This window comes from Podarcis tiliguerta, assembly GCF_965153285.1.
Source record: "Podarcis tiliguerta genome assembly, chromosome: 2".
In the NCBI taxonomy this organism is placed as follows: Eukaryota; Metazoa; Chordata; class Lepidosauria; order Squamata; family Lacertidae; genus Podarcis; species Podarcis tiliguerta.
In genome coordinates, this window is record NC_139535.1 from 116,888,487 (window position 1) to 116,911,824 (window position 23,338).

The 23,338-nt window shown below is 46.1% G+C and overlaps 2 protein-coding genes across 4 annotated transcripts in view; one reads left to right on the forward strand and one right to left on the reverse strand.

The window, feature by feature from the left end:
• LOC310671915 (rho guanine nucleotide exchange factor 11-like) overlaps positions 1 to 23,338 on the forward strand; it is a 79,007-nt gene that overhangs the window by 31,470 nt on the left and 24,199 nt on the right. The gene's annotated exons all lie outside the window — the stretch shown is intronic.
• Positions 572 to 23,338, reverse strand: part of PIP4K2C (phosphatidylinositol-5-phosphate 4-kinase type 2 gamma) — a 36,866-nt gene continuing 14,099 nt past the window's right edge. For all 3 annotated transcript variants that reach the window (XM_083428303.1, XM_083428304.1, XM_083428305.1), the window contains 7 exons: positions 19,235 to 19,378; positions 16,607 to 16,753; positions 10,708 to 10,746; positions 9,586 to 9,699; positions 5,144 to 5,399; positions 3,045 to 3,148; positions 572 to 2,486 (listed from right to left, as the gene is read on the reverse strand). In XM_083428303.1, the coding sequence (XP_083284429.1) occupies positions 2,406 to 2,486; positions 3,045 to 3,148; positions 5,144 to 5,399; positions 9,586 to 9,699; positions 10,708 to 10,746; positions 16,607 to 16,753; positions 19,235 to 19,378 (885 nt within the window). In that variant the 3' untranslated portion in view covers positions 572 to 2,405. The remainder of the gene's footprint in view (positions 2,487 to 3,044; positions 3,149 to 5,143; positions 5,400 to 9,585; positions 9,700 to 10,707; positions 10,747 to 16,606; positions 16,754 to 19,234; positions 19,379 to 23,338) is intronic.

The following is a 23,338-nucleotide window of genomic DNA, read 5'->3' on the forward strand; positions in this document are numbered from 1 at the left end:
GCCAGCCTCTCCGTCTATTGCATTCAAAGATGTTAAGGCAGTAGATGTGTTTATTTGATCAAATATACAGGCTGAGGATTGCTTCTAGTCTGCACTAAATTCTGCACTACCGTTGCAAAGGATGGTAGTCTTTCTGGATGCATGAACACAAGATTTATTATGTATGAAGCCTGAGAGTGAAAGAGGCACCATGGCACTTGGAAAAGGCAGGGCAGCCAACAACCAGGGCACAGGTTCCAAAACTATTTTCAGTGAGAAAGTTCAAGCCAGGACAATTAAGCAGCACATAATAAAGGCAAGTGCATCCCAAGTAATATGGGCATCATCTTCCCCCTAATTAATCCTGGCTGCCAGCAGTAATAATGATTTTTGTGTCCAGAACCATCGCCATGGCCAGTACAGGCATGCAAAGCGACCAATATTAGGGATTGTGTAAGCATTTTCTCTTTGCTACTGGGGTACAGTTTTTAGTCCAAACGAGCAAGAGCAGCCTTGTCCTTCCGCTGGGCTTCTCCCATGCTGGCAGAATAGGAGCAGCTCAGGTACAGCTGGATTTTTGCATGCAGACAACTTCTGGTTCAATAATTTATTTCTATGTGATACAAGAGTGAACTGGAAATACACAACGTCTTATACAATAAGAAACATTGAAAAGGGGCTGATAGTACAACAGCCCCAGGGCACAAGCATGTTTCCATGGCACAAGCTTTATTGCATTGAAGGAATGGCATCAAGTCCCAGCAGAACCACAATATTGGGGGCAGAGGGGAGGGAACTGATGGAACAGCATAGCACTACCCCGAGTTCTAGGCCTAAAGCAGCCAGCTGGGTGGCTGTGCCACTGTCAGAGCCGGCCATAAGCCTCTCTCCTTACCAGAACAGCTGCCATGGCGTGTTAAGATGGTGCGCCAGGCCAGGAAGAGCAACTGGCCTGTGATCAACTTTGACAGCTGTGCTCTGCTGAACTAATGAATACACTATTACAGAGGGATGTTCTCTTTAAGACACCTCACAGCTCCTTGGCATATAAACTGCTTCCTCAGAGAGCCCCATCACACAGCTACTGACAGACAGATTGACATCCTTCAGCATATAAGTTTGTTAGTTCAGAAGGAAACATTTAGGGCCCCTTTCACAAGATTGTGCACACACACACATAATGTTTCTGAAAACGCCCCCGTCCTGGGCATGGCATTTCCACATCATCCTGTCCCCAAAAGCTATGCTAAAATAGGGAACGGATAAGGCTTTCGCCTTGACATTTTCTGGAGGCTTCAACTGGACAAGCTATCTTTGGGTGGAGCTGGGAAGCCAGGACTTTCTACAGTCACAGGCCTTACTAGTGAGCAGAGCTACTCAACACAGTCTGGTACATACTGAAGCAAGGGGAACAGCTGGATGCAATATATTACACAGGGCCAGAATAATTCTGTCTCTTCTCCCCTACACACACCCATCTGCCTCTGCCAAAGCAGGCACAGCAAGCCACCTAGAGGACATTCTCAAATCCCCACGGGCAGCCCCGAAGTAGCTCCCAAACCCTGAATCAGTTCTAATCCTCCTTTGGAGTGATGGCTGAGGGAGAATCATAGGACTTCTGAAAGCAGCCCTTCGTGGAAGAGGCTCTTGTCGTAAGGAGCAGAACTTTGGCAACAAGGTTTAGTGGAGGCTGCACTGCTGGGGGTGAGAACTGGAGTGCTAGGCTCACAGGATGCTCATCAGAGCCTCTGCTATTTACTGGAGTGCTAGAAGGAGCCAACACCACTCAGGAGGGGTGGGTTACAGCACAACCTTCCAGCAAGGGGTGGTAAAGAATAAGGAGGAGGACCTTGAAACACCGAGGCACTACCACTGGGTATCATGGGGTAAGCTAATATATACTATCAGTCACCCTCAGAGGGAATTGATTGCATAAATGGGGAAGAATCCACTTGACCCCCTTCTTTCAAGGCACAAGACTAAATTCTTATTGCATATTATTCTGTCTCTGAATAAAATACCATTAAACCTTATGTGCGAGCTTAGATCCTGCCCTGACCAGAGTCACCAATGTAGCGTGTACCCTGTACAGTTTAGAATATCAATGCTGGGATGAATCTGAAGCCAGCCATCTTTCTCCTGCTTAGGCTGCCTTCAAAAGCAGCAACCTCTTTAGTGCTCTGGACGGTTGTTCATCCCGACGGAAGGTCAAAGATAAGGCACTTGATTCAGCAGCCATCCCCCAGACCAGCCACAATGGGGCTCAAGTCAACCCAACTCTCCTGCTGACCCAAACAGCAGGGGGGGAAACCATCCCTCTTACTGAGAATTGGGGTGGGGGAGAGAGGGAGAACTACAGGTGGGGGGAGGAGGGCAGGAAAGCCTTTGATCTGAAGCTTCAGCCAACAAGACAGACTGCACAACTGCTAAGCAAATACATTCGTGACGAAGTCCAGAAAGCGCTTGGCATATTGTTCTGGATGCACCGTGGAGATCTCTGCACCAGCCTGAAAAGGAAGACAAAGTGTCAACAACCACCATAAAATGCCCCTATCTTTCCACACACACTGGGAAAAATAACAGTTTGAGGAGCGAATATATTGGAAGGGCAGGGAAGAGAGAACATCTGAGCAGAAGTCTGAAAATGGCCTTGATCAACCATTTCTCTCACACACATGTGCTTTACAATGTCTCCTTTGGCATTATATAACCCCCAACCCTGGCCTAGTTTAGTACTGATGCCACTTTATTTCAAGGAAGTGCCTCTGGCACAAAAAGGATTAAGCCAATTATGCAATAAAAATGACTTCGGAATAAATCATTCACACGGTGTGACATTTTTATCACCCCATACCCTGAAGATGATGCTGTCTCACCAGTCCACCTTTTTTGGTCTCTAGGTTGTGGCTACCGTCACCACTATGGATGCTATGAAACTGACCAGAAGTCTGGAAATCCTCACGTAGGTGATGTAGTTGACTCTTTGATTTAGTAAGGCTAGGTGGGGGCCACCAGAGTCCACACCTAGGGGGCCCATTGTGAAGAACTGTGCAGGCCAGACTCACCCCGTGCTTGACGGTCTTAGCTGCATGGGCAGCCTTCTTCTTGGCATCATACTGTGTGAGGATGTCAATCAGGCCCATGAAATAAACCTCCTTCTGGGGGCTATCTGGAAAAGTAAAGAGAGTCGATGAAGCTCATGGGCACTGCTACCCTCTGCATTCCACCACATACACACACACACACACACCTCATGCCATGAGGCTCTTTCTGCACTGGATTCCAACAGGGCAAAATGCGAGTTACCAAATCTTAGGACGGGGTGGGGGCAGGAGGGAACCTGTCAGCACTCCCCCCCCCCCAATGCATAAAACTACACAGTCAAGGGTACATGGGACGTAAGTAGGAATTAATAGGATGCACCAAACCAAAGTAGCATAAGAACTGAAAAACGTCCAATAACTCAAGAAAGTGAAACAAGCTCAAGCTGGGAGGAAAGACAAAAAAAGCCACATAAGGAACATTAGATTATATCAGTTAAATTTGGGAAGAATCCCTTCCTGCCCCAAGTATAGCAAACAATTCAAGAATGATTAATTCATCTTCTACATGTTTCTTCCTAAAGAAGCCTGCATTTTACAGATGAAGCCACCGCATTATCCAGAAAATACTACAGTGGCAGGAAGTAAACTTCAGAATCCCTATTATCAAATCTGACTCCTCTCCAGGAAGCAGATATCCACCTGGCTCGCCCACAGCAAGGGCTGTGCGTGCCACCCTCTCTCCCACAAGCCACATTTTCTGCAGTCAAAACTAAGCAAGTTGAGCAGATGTACACATCTTCTTATTTGTGTGTAGTTTAGCTGGCATTTAGATTCCACATTTAAGAAAGACCCAAAGGAGGAAGGAGTGATGACTTGAAAGAAGAGAAGTCTGGCTCAGAGGGCCAGACAGGACTTCCAAGACCTAGTTTTTAACGGAAGAGTCTCTCATGAAGCTCTTGTGTCTTGTGTCCTATGAAGCTCTTCAGGATCACAACAGGATCCATATAAGGCAAAAAAATGGAAGCTTGTTCATGGGTATCTTGTGTAAATCTGTTTGACATCTCAGATCGTAGCAGGCACTAGCTGATACAGCTTTTCTGTGCGCCCCCAAGGGCTACAAACTTTTATTAAAAATTAAAAGGCGTTGAAATTTGGTGCCAAAGGGTAGATAACATACTTGCACTACAATCTTGCTGATGCATGCATACACACAACAATCTAGTCAAGTTCTGTCTCTGATTTCTGCAGTTTTCTTCCCCAGTTAACTCCACAGCATTCATGGTAAAACTCTCTTTTAGCCATGTTTGCATGCCATGGTAAAAGGTAAAGGTAAAGGGACCCCTGACCATTAGGTCCAGTCGTGACCGACTCTGGGGTTGCGGCACTCATCTCGCTTTATTGGTCAAGGGAGCCAGCGTACAGCTTCTGGGTCATGTGGCCAGCATGACTAAGCCGCTTTTGGCAAACCAGAGCAGCGCATGGAAACGCCGTTTACCTTCCCGCCGGAGCGGTACCTATTTATCTACTTGCACTTTGGCGTGCTTTTGAACTGCTAGGTTGGCAGGAGCTGGGACCGAGCAACAGGAGCTCACCCTATCGCGGGGATTCAAACCGCCGACCTTCTGATCAGCATGTCCTAGGCTCTGTGGTTTAACCCACAGCACCACCGTTAAGCATAGTTAACCATGAGTGTGTAAATGACTCCTACTTCACTTCTCTACAAGCGGGAGCAACAAACCAGGATCCCTGGGTTAGGTCTAGTGTTTTATCTGAATTGGGGAATGTGGTTTGTTTCACAGAAGCAAATAGCAAATAGAAGTCAAAAACAAACCTTAGCTTCTTGTCATGGTTTGTTTGGGGGTGGGGGGAACGAGCTAGTTGAGACACAAAACCTAAAACAAGGATTGTGGTTTGCAGCTTCCACAAGGGTGGGGGCAAAGGGAGAGCTGTTATAGATTGCCGCAATGTGTAAATAATTGACTGGAATATTGCCCTTCCGTGAAATATGCAATCAAAGGCACAAAGTAGGCAGACTGACTCCTGTGTCACAGAGGATAATTAAGGTGTTTTGACTAAAGACAAAGTTGACTTGTGGGAAGTTCCCTCTTGTCCTTACTTACTTTCAGCACTTTTTATGGCATAGACATCAATGTACGGGTCAAAGTCACCAGGTCCCAAAGGCTTGTGGGAGTTGAGATAGCTGCCAATACCCTCAGGAGAAGTTCCATAGGAACCTACTGATGCCACACCCCCAGGTTCCCCCTCTCCATCCTCCTCTTCCTCTTTCACATCCTCATCTTCTTCCTGTTCAGCTCGTTGCACGTCATGGATCCCCAACAGTAGGCTGTAGTCCATAATCTTTAGTTGCACTAGGAACTGAACATATGGACACAATTGTCAGTAAACTAAGAAGTTAACAATGGGCTTGCTTTCTAGTTATTACAAGTGGAACGCCTCTAAAAAACTGGTTGTTATCCAGTGCTGTCTCTGCATGAGCAAAACGGACAACCCCATGTGCAATGCAGAATAATAATAGAATAATAATTTCCAACAGAATACAGGCAACGACCAAGATACCCATGTCCAATAAACATGTGCACATGTACACTGTGGCAATCTGGAAGTGGCTGGAAAAGGAAGCATAAGGGGCTTATGCATGCTCCGCCGTTGCGCACAATGATCCGGAATGAAAGCCTTGTGCAAATCGAGGGTTGCCTGTTTTATAAACATACCAAGGGTTAACTACGGATTAAATTACCTTTTGTAAGCTACTGATCTTTTCAGCTACTGATCGTAAGTGCAAAACCCAGAGGGCAGAATTTACTTTGGATTCATCAGGAAAAATAAAGACCATTTCCTCTTCTTTAAAAAGGGAGTGCAGTTTTAATCCAAAGGTGGCATGTGGTGTTTCTTTGGGGGGGGGGGGGAGAAAAGAGAACCACCCTCTCCTGGCAGCCTGTCCCCATGATTAATTGCCTTGGCTGTTCAAAGCTGTGTACCTCCTTTGTAACTGGAATGCCTCCAGGTTTTGACTCTCAGACTCCTGTCCTTGTTCTGCCTCCGCTCAGTTGACTGAAGCACCATTAGTAATCCGTATTTTCTTCATAATGCTGAGAAAGCTGGCAAACCCACCAAAACTTCTCCAGCATCACAGACTGAACACTTACACAATGATAGCCAAAAATGTCATGCGCAAGTGACACGACTGGCATCAAGAGGCAGGGAAGGGGCCACAAACCATCCCACACCCCAGTATGGGGCCTTAGAGACCTAGAGAGCTTTACTTTAGGGTCTCAGTCCACGCTTGTGTGAATATGTGCCTCAGTTCTTCAGGTGCTTAAGGCATTCTCATGCTCACTGAGAGAGAAGTTAAAGCACTGAAGGAGTAGGGATTATTTGGAAAGCATTTACTTGTATTAATGGATGCAATACTATTATTAGTACTTCCAAAGAGCTCAAGGTGGTGCACATGGTTCCCCTCCTACCCATTTCATCCTCACAACAACCCTGTGAGGAAGGTGAGGCTAAGAGATGGTGACTGGGCCAAGGTGAGCTTCATGGCTGAGTGGAGATTTGAACCCTCGTCGCCCAGGTCATAGGCCAACACTGTAACCATTATGCCACCCTGGCATAACAGTACCACTACTAGTGCTAATAATTTGCATTTCTACAGTGCTTGAGAATGTTCAAAGCGCTTCATGTAATTACCTCAGTAATCCTTATGGCACTACACACAGATCAGGTCAGCAGCACCTGCAGATCCCAGGTGCTGGGTCAAGGCTGTAAGAATTCATATCTGAGATTTTGTTCCAAGGACTTCTTGGCTCAAATCTCACGTGCTTAACCAGGATGCTACAACAGCTCTTTCGGTGGAGGGACTGTACGGCTCGTTCAAGTTTTCTCTCAACCATGAAACTCACTATCATCTCAGCCTTACCGACCTCACAAGATTGTTGTCAAGATAAAACAGAGGAGGGAAGAATTACCTCTGCTACAGGAAGGGGAAAATGCAAATGCAATAAAATTTAATACTCCGTAAATCCTTGTGCATGCGAATATTAACATCATATGGCTCAGTTTCCCCTTGTGCTTCCATCTTTGAAGTCACCATCATCATAAATAAAGTTACGCACATTTCAAGTATTAAAAGTTGTAGTTAGTGCCAGACTAGGCCCAGGGAGAACTTGGTTAAAAACCCCCACTCAACCACAAAGTTCAATGGGTGACATTGGGCCAGTTATACCTGAAGGAGCATCTCCACCCCCGTCGTTCTGCCCGGACGCTGAGGTCCAGCGCCGAGAGCCTTCTGGCGGTTCCCTCATTGCAAGAAGCAAAGCTACAGGGAACCAGGCAGAGGGCCTTCTCGGTAGTGGCGCCCGCCCTGTGGAACGCCCTCCCATCAGATGTCAAAGAGATAAACAACTACCTGACATTCAGAAGACATCTGAAGGCAGCCCTGTTCAGGGAAGTTTAATGTGTGATATTTTAATGTATTTTTAATCTTTGTTGGAAGTCGCCCAGAGTGGCTGGGGAAACCCAGCCAGATGGGCGGGGTACAAATAAAAAAATATTATTATTATTATTACTTCTCTCTCCCAGTCTAACCAACCTCATTTCATTCTGAAATGAAATGAAATATTTCTATTGCACATGGGAAGCCAAGGTCGACACACCATTGGGTGTTTGCGGCTGAGGTAAGTTTGAATGCGAGGCATACGCTGCCGCTACCAGGTGTCCCCCTCAGGAAAGCAGAGGGGAATTTTGGTGTAAGCCACTTTGTAAACCCTTTTTGGAAGCATTATGTATATGAGATGACACCAGAGTACAGAAGCAGGGCATTCAAACAGAAGAATTCAAGGCCTTCTTCCCCTCTCTTTGCTCATGTGGCCTGTGCAGACGATTTCACAGAGACCAACTAGCAGAAGGGCATCCGTGCTGAGGAAAATTCCAGGCAGATTATTCCTAGGGGCCGTCACTAGGCGACTCCAATTTCTGTCCTCAAAAATGCTTCAAGTTCTGTAAATCACGAAACCTAATTTTCTATCGTTTCCCTGATTTGGGTCACAAGCGATGTTCAGCTCTAAGCTGGGGTGGGGTGGGGGGGAAGGTCAGGGTGGGACTCAGCTGATGGAGGGGGTAAGGCTGCGCAGAATACTGGGTTAGAAATTAGACTCCGAGCGGCTGCAGCCTTCCCACCCCCCACACATGCTATTAGCAGTCATTAAGGCTAATAGGGTGAATCTTGCACTGCAGAAGCATTTTCAGTTCTGCAGACTCAGTCCCCAAGGAAATATAATAGCTGATGAGATAGTGGCTGGGAGCATTTTTCTAGTCTTGGAACCTAACCTCATCTCATTGCAGCAAATTTTGGTTTGGGGCGGGTGGGGAAGATCTGCCATCCCCAAAAACAGTTCTATCTGCACTGTACAGATTGAAGTGGTCCCCAAAGTGGTGTGGCTTAAAATGGTATGGCTTCCGCCATACCTGGGAACTGTAATTTGTCCATGGTGAGAGCTGAGGTAACAGCTGAAAGCTGTTAAAGGTAAAGGGACCCCGGATCATTAGGTCCAGTCGTGGCCGACTATCTTCTTGCTTTACTGGCCGAGGGAGCCGGTGTACAGCTTCCAGGTCATGTGGCCAGCATGACTAAGCCACTTCTGGCGAACCAGAGCAGCACACAGAAACACCGTTTACCTTCCCGCCAGAGCGGTATCTATTTATCTACTTGCACTTTGACATGCTTTCGAACTGCTAGGTTGGCAGGAGCAGGAACCCAGCAACGGGAGCTCACCCCATCGCGGGGATTCGAACCACCGACCTTCTGATCGGCAGCCCTAGGCTCTGTGGTTTAACCCACAGCGCCACCCACGTCCCACTGAGAGCTATTAGGACACCACTATTTCCCTCGCAGAGCTACAATTCCTATCGTGCTTTGACATTCAATCATCTTTCTCAGGGAACTCTGGGAACTGCAGCCATACACCAAGTAACATATTTGATTGGCGACACTTGCAAAGCTCTGAGAAAGCCCAACATGCAGCACTTGGGAAGCCCCGACGACCTATGCCAGCCCTGGCAATCCGCTGTTTGTTTGGCCTTGCAAAGCACAGCACCTTGGCCTGAGCAACTTGATTTCCAAACTGCACGAGCATGAAGAGGACAGGCAACTGTCAAGTCAAACTTGCCCACTAGCTTGCGTGGGAGATCAGAATCCATCCCGCTCGCCGGATCCAACTCTCCATCCCTGAACAAATAGTTACACATAGCTCTTAGGAAAGGGGGGCAGGGATGCAACACTGCACTAGCACCCCTGTTTCTTGACACTAGCTTGAAAGCCTATTAAAACTCAACACATTTGGGGCTAGAATAAGCTCTTTATCAGGGAACATTGCTCAAAAATGGAGCCTGTTTCAAAGCGTGGCTGTGTAGTTCCTGCAAAAGTCCCTGTTCTGTCAATAAATCCCTTTCTGTGCCCATGGATCATTTCCTACTGATATGCATTGACCAGCTACTCCTGTCTTGCTGTGACTGTATCAGAGCTAGGCCCCCTAAGCCACAGTACCTCCACATCTCTCTTTAATTTCTCCATGAAATCCCTCTTGGCTTCTTCGTCAACGTACACTTTCTGGTTCATGTTTCGAAAGTCAATGTCCTTGAGGGTTGGTAGCTCCTTGCCCTAGAAAGGAATAGAAACATATTTCGAATGAAGAGGAGGCTGGGAGCTGAGTCAACAGCTGGCTGAATCTAGACTTGGAGGGCAGAACCAGAGCCAAAACAAGGAAGAAGCGCACTGAAAGAATTTTTTTAAATTTTGCTTTCAACCTTCTTGCAAGCCCTTGCACAACATGGTTATGGGGCACCATCTAACTATTTTAAATAAATAATAAAACATAACTAACTCCCAGTTTTCAGCAAGATCACTTTCAAGAACAACATGGACTTTTATTATGCAATAAATCTCCTGGCCAGGAGATCACTGCAGAATTACCCCCTGCCTCAAAAGGATTTTCAGGAAGCTGAATTCTGTGCCCATGGCTACATTGTTCTGCTGGGCTTCCAGCAGAATCACAGCCCACAGAAGTCCTGACTATAATGTTAAATGCTACTTAGTTCCATAAGATGCTGCCAACCATTGGTCCACCTAAGCCTGGAATTGCCTGTGACAACTTCTTTTTAAGGTCCTTTTCCATCCCCTGCTAATGGAACCTTTTTTAAACCAGCGATACCAGGAATTCAACTTGGGATCCTCTGCATTCACATCACATGCTCCACCACTGAGTTATAGCCCCTCCCCTCTTGATCTCCATTTTTGAACCCCCTGGAATTTGATGTCAATGCAAACATTAATCCTGCAAACTTATTCCAAGGAAACAACTCGCCAGTAATACCCCTTTGCTCATATTTTAAGCCTCCATAGTCTCCACTTCTTCTAGTTTAGTCAAGGTCTGTTTATTCTTCCTAGCACATGCAGATACCAGGAGTGCAATGTAAATGCATATATGCCCTTGCCTAATTTTTTAAAGAGATAAATATGCTCTCAGGTCATGCCTCTATCTTCCTTTGCAAAGACGAAGGTCTATCATCATCTTGAGGTTTAAGCCAGCAAGCCAAAAATCACTTCGCAACACATCAAAACAGAGGGAGAGCCACCACCTTTCACCAGAAAGCCATAATCTCAAATTACCTTCTCTTTATCACTAGCTTCACGGGACACCAGGGAGCCCTGGGAAAAAAAGCAGAAACACAAACATTAAGAGCATGGATCATAAACACAAATGGACATGGCCTTCAGGGCAAGTCTGAAATCAATGGGTGTTGTGCTAAGGAGATTGTTCCATCAGGGCTCGACAAGACAATCTTCCCTCTCTTCACTCCATGTGCTGTTTTGGGGGTTCCCCCCGACCCCCCAAGGCAGATGAGGGAGGCACAAGGGGCACATAGGAAGAGGCGTGTGGGGAAAGCCCCGCTGTGCCAGCACTGGCTTCTGCTACCAGGACCCGTTGGTTGAATCCAGCCCACAGCGTTCGAATAAACATCAGTTAAACAAGCTGGAAACCAAAAGATCAATGTTCTATTTTTCATAGTGTGTGTATTTTAAGCAACTGACTTTGATATTTTATTTTTATATTGTTGTGATACACCCTGGCTCCTCATGGCAAAGGGTGGGTAAGAAATCCAAGTAATAGTAACAGTAAAAGCAGTGTTTTTATACATTATGATGTTGTCCTGCCTTGACCAGATGTGAGATAAAAACAATATTGTTCAAACTGTTCCTCTGTGAAACTGAGTTTCACAGAGATACCTGCCATAATTCTGTCCCCAGGGGCTATTACAATGGGCAAGATAAGACCTACGGACACTGTCCTCCACCATCTGCCGACCACAAAGGCACCAGTTCAGATGCAAGAAATCTGTGTCTCCATCAGGATAGGCAGAGGGCACAGTCAGGAATCAAAAGGCTGCAACATAAACAGCGGCGATGGCACTCTGCATAACACCCTTCACCGTGCAAATTACAGACTATTCATTTTAACCATATAAGGCAAGCAATTATATTCTCTCCCACTTCATAGGAGGAGGGCAAGAGGCTGAGGAAGCATGACTTGCCAAGGCTACCCAGAGAGTTTTTGATGTAGCCAAAATATGAACCTAGGTAGGTCTCACCTGCTGCAAAAGCTCTGCTTGGGCAGTAAAGTAGCTGAGTTGTTGCTGCTGCTGTTTGTTTGTTTGTTTGTTTTTAAATAAGACTTCAGATGCTAGGATGGAAACCTTTCTTGGCATTTTTCAAAACGCAAAAATTATACCACAAGGGTGTTGTTTCAGGCTTAAGGATGCAATGGTACTTGCAGCCTGATGCAAGTACAGAATGGAGGTATCAGCAGGTCTGGGGGAACCCCAAAGGCTTGCACAAGAACTATTAAAACACACACACACACAAAAAAAAAAACCATGGGGGGAGCAAAACAACACAGTGAGGTCCAATCATGCTCAGTGGCCACAGAACGCTGACTGGCTGCTTGCGGGCAGGGACTGGGAGGGGGAAACAACATGAGAGGGAGAATAGAATACGAGTTGTCCTGCAGGCACCGAACAGAAACACTCCACACTGCAGCATTCCACTGCAGGCCACAGCATCTGTCTTCTCAACCAGGGCTACACTGCTGCTATGTTCTGTGCAGCACCTAGCACATTGCTGGCCCTAAAAGTGGAGCTGACAAACAGCAGAGCCTGGGCATCAGAAGGGGAAGCAACTCAGTGGGTTAAATCCGGTATTTTGCCCTGAAAGGAGAGATCCTATTTTGAAAACCTCACAGGCAATGCCTATTTTGTAATCCTAGACCGACTGCACTGGCTGCCGATTCGCTTCCAGGCCCAATTCAAAGTGCTGGTTTTGACCTAGAAAGCCCAGGACCACAATACCTCAAGGGCCGCCTCATATGAACCGACCTCTGAGGCCCTTCTTTGTGTGCCTCCTCCACATGAGGCCCAGAGGTAGCAACAAGAGAACAGGCATTTTCTGCAGTGGGTCCCCACTTGTGGACTGAGCTCCCTAGGAAGATTCGCCTGGCACCTTCATTGTATATCTTTAGGCACCAGGCAAAAATATACCTCTTTTTCCAGGTCTTTGACTAATTAAACAATATATGGCCTTTTAAACTGTGTGGGTGGGTGGGTGTATTGTTTGTTTTTGTTACCATGTTATGTATTTTCATGTTTTTATATTGTATATTGCCCTGCAGTCCTCAGACGAAGAGCTGTATAGAAACTTAATAAGTAAATAATCAGCCATCCAGGTTGATTAACAACATATCCAAGTTACTCCAACTGCATTCCTTTATAATAAGCACCTCAGCTGTGGCCCTCCAGCAAAAGCTGCTTTTATACTGTGGCCCTCATTGCAGTTCAACCCTCCAGCCGCATCTTCTAAAATGTTCGTAACTGCAAACAAGGGCCTAGTTAACTCCACTATAAAAGATCTATGTAACCTTGCTCTGGGTCAGTTTGATGATGTGCAGCCAGGCTGAAGGAAGATAGGGGCAGACATGATTCATCTCATTCTCCTAGCTTGGTTTTCCAACACACACACACACACACACAGAGAGAGAGAGAGAGAGAGAGAGAGAGAGAGAGAGAGAGAGAGAGACCCTGAGTTTGATACTGTCCATGTACTGAACAAATACCCTGAGGGGGCCATTTCATTGCAATATCAGAACATTTAATCAGCACAGCAAGCCACATGTTGCTTAATAGGAATTGGAAGAGGGAGCAGAGCGTGAAGCACAGAGCTATCAGAGAAGGTCTGTACCACAACCTATTTTAACTGTCCGCCTAATGCTGGGCAATGCCTCTGCCAGGCAAGGACACGAGGAGGGCTGTGGAATGAGAATGTGCTCAGCAGGCTGGCAGGAGCCTTCAGATTGTCAAGGAAGGAGGAATAGATCCTCTCTTACGCGCTGCCTTCAAATCAGAAGCGGATGCCCTTCTTGGGAGATGCAACTCAGCCAAATATGTTTTAATTGGCTTGATCAAGATGGTTGGTGGAAGCCCAAAAGGGAACTTCCTGACCGGAGCAAACCAAAATTTATCTGACCTTAGAAGTGATACGTCATCAAACTAAGAGGGAAGCAAAGGATTCCTGCCTTGGAGATGGAGCTATTTATCAGTGTGAAGGGTGCTTTGCAGAGCAGCATAAGCAAAAGACAGTCCTTTGCTCCAAGCAGCTTATGATCTATATTTAGGCACCCTGGTTGGGTGGGGAGGGAGGGAAAAGGAGATACGAGGAACAAATAGAAGCAAAAGCTTTTGAACACACATAGGCTTCATTTCAGGTGGGAATGAGGACTAAGGATGTCCAGAAGAGGAGAGTTTGGAACTGGGGTTGCAAGCCAAAGAGGGGAGGCTTTTGTAGTAAGGGGAGTGCAAGTTGTCAGGAAAGCCTCAGGCAGCTCAAGACAGGAGAGATGAAGGAACAAGCTATTTATTCAGTCATTCAACATTTGTAAATACTGCTTTTTTCTCTGTTTTGTTGGCAAGCCGCTAGCCTGCGGAAGTCACATTGTTGCCCTTAGAGTACAGTTCAGCAGAACCTCAGCCTCCCTCTGCACCAGGGTTAATGGCTATTGAAGCCATGGCCCTGTCAAGTGAAGATGCTTCACTGGCCAGAGCCAGAGCTAGTCACCCGGACAAAGCTGTGCCTCTGTTTAAGTCTAGGTTTGAAGGTTGCTGAAGCAATATTTGAAGGAGGTTTAACAAAGTGAAGGACGTCGTCCTCTTTCTATGCTCCTCCCAAAGGAAACACGCAGATGGGGACAGATATACCCCTGCTTTAAGTCATTTACATTCTGTCTTCTCTTGTATATTATTTTTGTTGGGTCTCTGGACCATAATAAAGATTGTTGTTGTTGTATATTATTTGCTACAAAGCTTGATGATTAAGCTCTTCAGCAATGAAACATAGGATTACTGGAACAACGTCTGAGCTCTGAACCATTGGTATATTACAAGTGGACTCTTAGTACTATGTTTGCTATTCTTTAAGATAAAACCTATTTGGGAAAGAAACTACTTTTGCCATTTTTATGGACTTTCATTGTTTGTTTACAGATATTGTGTCGATGGCAGTAGTCATTGTATCACCACCCTGTTCACTGTTTTATTGAAGCAATATTTGAGTTTGCTCATATGCCTCTCAGGCTTGAGCTTCAGGCCCAACTATGCAGGGTGCTACCCAGTTTATTTGACTTTGCCTTCCAGGAACTTGATTTTTGCTTTGCTTGAATTCTGCCTTACCAGAATCTGAACTTGTGCTTGATTTTGTCTTGCTCCCTTTGGAGCAGTGGTGGGAAACCTTTTTGGCTCCATGGGCCAGACCCGTATCAGGATCTGCTTCACGGGTCAAATCTTGACAGGTAAATGGGGGTGCCCACCTGTCAAAATCCCTTTTGCGCTGCTCTTAAAAGGGAAGTGGGAGGAGACTTAAAAGAAGGGGACTCTTTTGCCAAGTCTCCTCCTCCTCCTTCCCTTTTAAATCCCCAGATCTTGCTCCACTCAAATCTTGCTGCCTAGCCTGCTGAGAACAGGATTGTGCAGCCAATACAGATTGAAACCTTGTTCTCCCACCCATCACTTGATGGGTGCATGTGGTTTGGGGAGGGGGAATGGCTTGGCAGGCAAAGGCTGGCTCATGGGTCAGAGGTTCCCCACTCTTGCCTTGGAGGAAGCCAAACTTTTGCCTACAGTACACATGAACCCATCAGGCTGCAATTACATCCAGCCAAAAACTCTGCCTGGAACTAACGGCATCTCAACTTAATAAGCAGAGAGAGGATCACCTGAATTGAGCCAATTTCTCATGTCTTACAAGCAGATGTCTGTCTCATTCCTGCTACCAGAGATAATTAAAAGAGATGGAGGGCTGAAGAAGGGAGCTTGTGGGTGCAAATTGCACACCCTGCCTCTGAACAATGGCCTCTGTGGCTGCCACTTCACACAGCAGGTGGGAATGGTGCAAATCACAGTCACAGGACCCAGCCTATTTCAGTGACTCTGTTTCATTTTTAAACTGTTTCGAACACTTAAAAGTTCAGATGACTGAATTTTAGATTCTGGGACCTGATGCTGAAAAGTGTGTGCGAAATCTTTTTATAAACAGTTCCACGCATGCTCATATGTTTTCACAACTATGTAGTGACTATCATGTCTACTTTACAGATGGAGAACAGAGGCGCAGAATTCTTTGCAAACAAGGCTTTTCAGAATTCTTTTGCAAACAAGGCTTTTCAGGAGAAAACCTGGATGCCGCAACTCAGCACTGTGTTTTCCAGCTTCCTGCCTGATGACGTATTTCCTTTATATCTCCTGCGCTGGCTCTGTACTCTCAGGGCAAAGTGAGGATGATCTGAAATTCAGTAATGTCATGGAAGGCATACAGTGCCAGAAAGCTAGATAAGAACTTTATGGCCTTTTAAAAAGAAGAACAGAAGACACACAGGCAATTACTGACTCCACCTAGATACAACTACACCCAGTGCCACCTGGTGACTAAAGCGTATAATGACACCATCTACTCAAGCATCTTCTGAAAGCCAGGCGTGCCAAGGTGGGGGGAGACTGCAAACTTTTGAATAAATATGGGCCAATAATAAGAAACTGGTGACATAATTCCATGACAACCTTTGCCTCTGGTGTAAAAACCCAGCATTGCTCTGTCTGACATATTAGCATTTTAGACACAGCATTATGCAACTACCACGCATTACATATTGCAACTTCCACAGCTAATTGGTAAAGCTCTGGAGATTTCCGGAGCAAACATCATGCACATACATGGGCAAATGAGGGAGAAAAAGATGGACAAACAGGACCAAAGACTTGGGACTCAGCTACATTGGCAAAGAAAAATCACTTTATATGTGTTGTTTATGCATTCTAACACTGTGACACCAGATGGCGCTGTGGAGTTCCGTTTTTGCTAACCTGATTTCTCATACAAAGTTTGCAACGCGTTTAACTGAAATGCTTCTTTGATGTGTCTAGATTCAGCCTTGGCGCACACTTCCCGCCAGCCCTCCACTACCCGTTACCTTCAGATCGTACTTCCTGTGCACGGTGAGCCTGTGGCTGAACATGTTCCTCATGACCAGCATGTAGCTCTCCTCGTTGTCCACACTGAGCCGGTACATACCCAGGAACTGAGGCAGCAGGGTGCTCCCATGACACTTCACAATGTACTGCAAGAAGGAAACAAGATGTTCAGGAAGTACCATTTGCTAAGTCTAGTGAGCCCAGAACAAAGATCACCAAAAGCTTAGACAAGACTTATGCACAGTAGGAGGACGACTTCAGGAAGGCAAATCCAAAAATGGAATTGTATTCTTCTCTGTTGGAGTCCCAGTCCCCAAACCACAATTCTCCTGCATTTTGGCTTGTTGGGGCTTTCGTCGGTCAGGGTGCAACAGACTCAGCTAGCTATCCTTTGCCAATGAGGACTATTCCTCAGCACTTGGCTTGCTATCCCGTTCTTTGGGTCCTACTCCCTCTTCATTAACCTCCATCCTCTCTTGATCACAAGACCACTGTCTTTTTTTGAGCACCAAGTACTGTATTTTTCACTCTATGGGACACACTTTCCCCCCTCCCAAAATGAAGGGGAAATGTGTGTGCGTCCTATGGAGCGAATGCAGGCTTCAGGAAGCTATCCGCAAGCCTTGGGAGCTCGGCGGGAGTGCCCGCTGGGATAGCAGCCTGCATCCCGAAGCCTGGGGTGCACTGCAGCGCTTCTCCCCACCGCCAGCCCCACAAGCTCGGCGTTCACCTGAAGCCTCCAGAGCCCAGCGGAGCGTCGCCTTCCCGCTGTTCCCCGACCTGGTCTTTGGGGCTGGAGGTGGGAGAAAGCAGCACTCCCCCCCCCCCCGCCAGCCCCGGTCAAAGACCAGGTCAAAAGGAACCCAAAGCCTCCAGAGCCCAGCGGGAACTCCTGCTGGGCTCCGGAGGCTTCGGGTGAACGCACCTTGAACACACAGAACGCACCTTGACTTAGAGGGGGAGAACAAGAAATTCCCCCCCCCCCCCCCGTTCTCCCCCTCCTATGGTCCGGTGCGTCCAATAGAGCGAAAAATACAGTATATCCAGCCTAGATTTAAAAGGCACTCTAGATCTTCCATCACAGCGGCTCAAGGGGGACTAATACCCACCCATCCACTCACACAGAGGCAGACAGTGAAAATCCAGTCAGTTTTCCTAGTGCATCATCTGTAATTAATCTCTGGCCTTGCTAATACAGACATTGCCATGCTTTTCTTTACTTCTCCACTCTGCCTTATGAGTCCTGCGCATGCTGGTGAGCACTAGAGACATATATAAAAAGTCAGCAATATTTTGATTTTCTTTTTTTAAAGGAGAGCAGCCATTGTTTTCTTCACCCCGGAACACATCAACCTGCAATCTGTTTTGCATCATAACCTAACCTAAGGAAGCTGGTGTGAAGTTACAGGGAACCAGGCAGAGGGCCTTCTCGGTAGTGGTGCCATCCCTGTGGAACACCCTCCTATCAGATGTCAAGGAGATAAAGAACTACACAACTTTTAGAATACATTTGAAGGCAGCACTGTATCGAGAAGTTTTAACGTTTGACATTTTATTATGTTTTTATATGTGCTAGAGGCTGCCCAGATGAGCTGGGAAAACAAAGCCAGATGGGCGGGGTATAAATAATAAAATTATTATTATTACAATTCATCCTAAAGCTATTATAAAGTACAAACTAGGGCTTTTCATCATGGCCAGCAATATTCTTCACCACATTTTTTTATAAATGCTTAACATGTAATCTGAAAAAGAGTCGTGGTGGACTCAAAGGTTTACTCACTACTTTACGAATTTTACTTTGTTATGTTAAAGGTACTGCAATAATGTTGCTGTTTGGATTTTTTCATCCTAGTGGACCAACATGGCTGTCTATATGGAATGCTTCCATACCAATACTGATGAACAGGTCTCATTGTATTCCTTCCACCTATTATTAGTTGGCCCAAATGAAGAATTTGGCAGCCTGAGGATAGGGCCTATTTTGTGTTTTGAACTTCAGTACAGTGCCCACATCTGTGAGGTGCTTCACAAACAACACTGGTGTTGTTCTTAGCTAGCAGGGCACTCGGCATTCCTTAAATGTTAGCTTTCAGTATTTTTCCATTTGAAAATTGCTCCTAAGGCTATGGAGAGAAGCTTGACAGCATGGCAGCAATGCCTGCTCAGATCTCAGAAGTAGGTGAGGAACGGAGAACAACCTCCAGTGGTCAGGGGGCAGGAGCCACGCAGAACCCTGAAGCCCTTTTCCCTGTCCGTGGCTAGCAGAAAGAACTGTGCAAACTTGCTTAGTTTTGCTCTTCAGTGCACTAAGATTTTATATTTACTGCTATTTAATATATTCTCGTGGAGGTTAGTTTGGAGGTTTGGATCCCAAGTTAATTTTAAAAAGTTCACAGGAAGACAGACCATTTCCTGTCCCCGCCTCCCGTCGTGCAGCTACCTGCACACCAATAAGTCACTCTGGAGGATCAATGGGCCCCACTGAACAGATGTGGGGTGAGGCACAGGTGGCCCTTTGCTTCCATGAGCATCCTTCAGGTGAACTTATTTTACGCTCCAAGTCAGAGTCCACATCACATGCCTGCAACCCCATACAAAGAAGCCCGCTTGCCTTCTCGTCTTACCTGGTGGTAGTGAGACAGAAGGCTATGCACGTCAGCCACATCTTCACTGGAGATCTCCTTGATCACCAACGTTCTGTCGTAGGACAGGAGGAAGCGCCCCCCACCCTCAATCTCATAAGTGGGCGGACTGCGTGTCAGCGAGACCTGAAGAAGTGAGAATGAACCAATGACAACAAGGCTCTGTACCGATGACCCTGGCATGGCTGATTTATCTTTTTGATAAGGGTGGGCAACAAGGGAGTTAAAGATAAACCTTCCCTAGCAATGGAGTAGCAAAAAGCTGAACAAAACTTCTGGGCTCCAGATCTTCCCTCACGTCCCCTTTGACAGCCACCCTCAAGGCAGCCGTTCCTTTAAAAAGGCTCTTAGGGAAATGAGGTGGTGCAGGAAATGTTGAATGATAGAATCATCAATTTGGAAGGGACCACAAGGACCATCTAGGGACACAGGTGGCGCTGTGGGTTAAACCACTGAGCCTAGGGCTTGCCCATCAGAAGGTCGGCGGTTCGAATCCCTGCGATGGGGTGAGCTCCCGTTGCTCGGTCCCTGCTCCTGCCAACCTAGCAGTTCAAAAGCACATCAAAGTGCAAGGAGATAAATAGGTACTGCTCCGGCGGGAAGGTAAACGGCATTTCCGTGCACTGCTCTGTTTCGCCAGAAGCGGCTTAGTCATGCTGGCCACATGACCTGGAAGTTGTACGCCGGCTCCCTCGGCCAATAAAGCAAGATGAGCACTGCAACCCCAGAGTCAGTCACGACTGGACCTAGTGGTCAGGGGCACCTTTACCTTTTACTAGGACCATCTAGTCCAACCCCTTGCAATGCAGGAATCTTTCTGCCCAAGGTGGGGCTCAAACCCACAACTCTGATATTAAGAGTCTCATGTTCTACTAACTGAGCGATCAATAATTTTTATGAAGTCCAGGAAAGAAGCTCTGCTGCCTGCTTCAGTTTGCTTCAGTGCAAAGCCAGAGCGGTGCCCTCTGGATGTTTTTGGGCCACAAAACTGCCCATTGGGTCATGCTAGCTGGGGCTGATGGAAACTGTAGTCCACAACATCTGGAAGGCCCCATGTTTGTTACCCTTGCTCACATGATGGAAACCAGACCAAGAACACATTAAAGAGGGTACACTCAAATGCTGCATCCCAGAAGTCTCACTCTGGCTCCCTTTAAAGAAAAGGAAACTTGGAGGGTTAAAATGCGCAGAGAGAAATGGCCAGTTCAAGGGGTCTGTGGGAGCTGCTGGGGGCTCTTTCCCCTTCTATTGTGATGTCTCATATGCTATCTTTCCTCTTCTCCCTCTTCCAATAGAGAGAATGCAAGTCACAAATAGTGATGTGAGGTGAGAATATTCTCGAGAATGCAAATATTCTTGAGAATATTTTCTGCTAGAAAATTCTGTGGAGAATATTCTCCACAAACTGTAAATTCTAGTGTAGGAACCAGTTTTATAACCCACATTAAAGAAATCTAGTAAATAATAAGTCAAGCTGTGATATTGCCAGTGTAAGTAATGAATAATGATTTTTTTTTCCTGGTCCAATTACATTACTAGGCATTGTGTCTTTCAATATGGGCAGTTCTGAAATGTGAGCTACAGAAAACATTTTAATATTTTTTTAAGTTTTAAAAATGCCATTCATTTAATTTGATGAATATTTGAATCTGTATGTATTTCAACTATATGTGATAGCCTTTTTTTCTAGTTTGGTGTGACCTTATTCTTAGAAACTGTATACCCTTGGCCATACAGTGTAATTTTAAAAAAAAAAAGGAAAGTAGCTTTAATGCTTTATACACTTAAAGTACCTAAGCCTATACAATTATGTGTAACAGCATGCGAGGTAGCCTTGATTTAAACAGTTGACGTTTCTATATTTTTATTCAGTGCCAGTAATTGGTTTTGCAGTGCCATTTTTAAATATTCCTTTTACTTTAAAAGCTACATTTCATGCATACACAACATAATTTGAATTCAAATTGGATGGTAAATATACGTTTAGTGGCAGGCTCAGTGATTAACATGAGTCATTCACGTTGCATTTTCAATTTCAAGTTTGGTGCAAAAAATCAAAGAATGTGAATTCACTGCATTGCCCCATTGAATAAAAGTATCTGTACAGTTTTTGGTTGCCATCTGAACAGGTTTACCAATGAACAAACATGTATATTAAGTAATTATATCATTTTCAATGCATTAAAATGAATATTCTCCTATTTTAAATGAAAATTCTCTAATATTCTCATTAATCGAGAATATTCTCAAGAATGTTCTCCAAAAGATTATTCTCAAGAATTTAACATCACTAGCCACAAACATCCATTTGATGCAACTCGTGCAACCATCTTATATGCAGTAGGCCAGCCTCACTACCCTCACAATGCAGACAGGAGCGGGGCTATCTAGAGAGCAGTTCATGGCAGAGGTAAGGTTCAGAGTGCGGACTTTGTAATTACTGTATTTTTCGCCCTATAGGACGCACTTTTTCCCCTCCAAAAATGAAAGGGAAATGTGTGTGCATCCTATGGGGCGAATGCAGGCTTCAGGAAGCTCTATGCAACCCTCGGGAGACCAGCTCCGAGGGTTGCGCAGAGCTGCCTCCAGTCCCGGGCTCAGCGCAGCTCTGCGCGGCCATCGGGAGCAGGTCGCGAAGTCCCGCCCGGCTCCCAATGGCCGCGCAGAGCTGCCTCCAGTCCCGGGCTCAGCGCAGCTCTGCGCGGCCATCGGGAGCAGGTTGCGAAGTCCCGCCCGGCTCCCGATGGCCGCGCAGAGCTGCCTGCAGTCCCTGGCTCAGCGCAGCTCTGCGCGGCCATCGGGAGCCGGGCGCGAAGTCCCGCCCGGCTCCCGATGGCTGCGCAGAGCTGCCTCCAGTCCCGGGCTCAGCGCACTTCTCCCCATCGCCAGCCCCACAAGCTCGGGGGTCAGCGGGGAGGTGGAGCACGTCTTCCCGCTGTTCCTGTTCCTCTTCCAGCCCCGCACCTGGAGGGGGAAATAAAATATTTTTTCTTTATTTCCCCCCCAAAAAACTAGGTGTGTCCTATGGGCCGGTGCGTCCTATGGTGCGCAAAATACGGTAATAGCTCATTCTCTTAAGCCTTCCAACTCCCATTGGGTGTTCATACACAACTCAGTACCCAACTGGCTATTTGTAACAGGTGTCATAACTACTGCTGTGCCTGGGCAAGCAAATTCAGGAACAAAGGCAGTAATCTATGGCTGCAGTCAGAACACTGGCCTTATCCCACCTCAAACATCAATTTCTCTCATGGGAACATGCCTGCAACCAATGCCTCCAGTGAGCTTATTAGTAGCCTATGATTGCGCCTTATGCGGCAATCTTCCTGCAGTGTGTCCAGCTGAGCAATTTATAACCCTCCCAATTAGCTCCACACTGGAAGTCTACACTCTGATTTATTAGCTGAATTTCAAACTTGCTTTCGAACCAGCATTCTCAGTGTTCGAAAAACATGGATGATTTTAAATTTAAAACTAGCAGATACATACTGTACTAAAAAAACTATAAAACCTGGACAAAATCACAAAACTATAAAACCTGAATATATAATAAAATAACAGCAACTATAAAATCTGAATGAACCCAGTAAGAAAACACCTTCTCATTAGCTTTCTTCTAAAACAGCAGAAGCCTAACGGGGAAAGCATTAGCAATTTCTCCAGAAATTTAGAACAGGCGAAGTCCCGGCGGACTGGAGGAGGGCAAATGTTGTCCCTATTTTCAAAAAGGGGAAAAGAGAGGACCCAAATAATTACCGCCCAGTCAGTCTAACATCAATACCAGGGAAGATTCTGGAGCAGATCATTAAGCAAACAATCTGTGAGCACCTAGAAAGGAATGCTGTGATCACCAATAGTCAGCATGGATTTCTGAAAAATAAGTCATGTCAGACTAACCTGATCTCATTTTTTGACAGAATTACAAGCCTGGTAGATGAAGGGAACGCAGTGGATGTAGTCTACCTTGATTTCAGCAAGGCATTTGACAAGGTGCCCCATGATATTCTTGTAAAGAAGCTGGTAAAATGCGGTCTTGACTATGCTACCACTCAGTGGATTTGTAACTGGCTGACTGACCGGACCCAA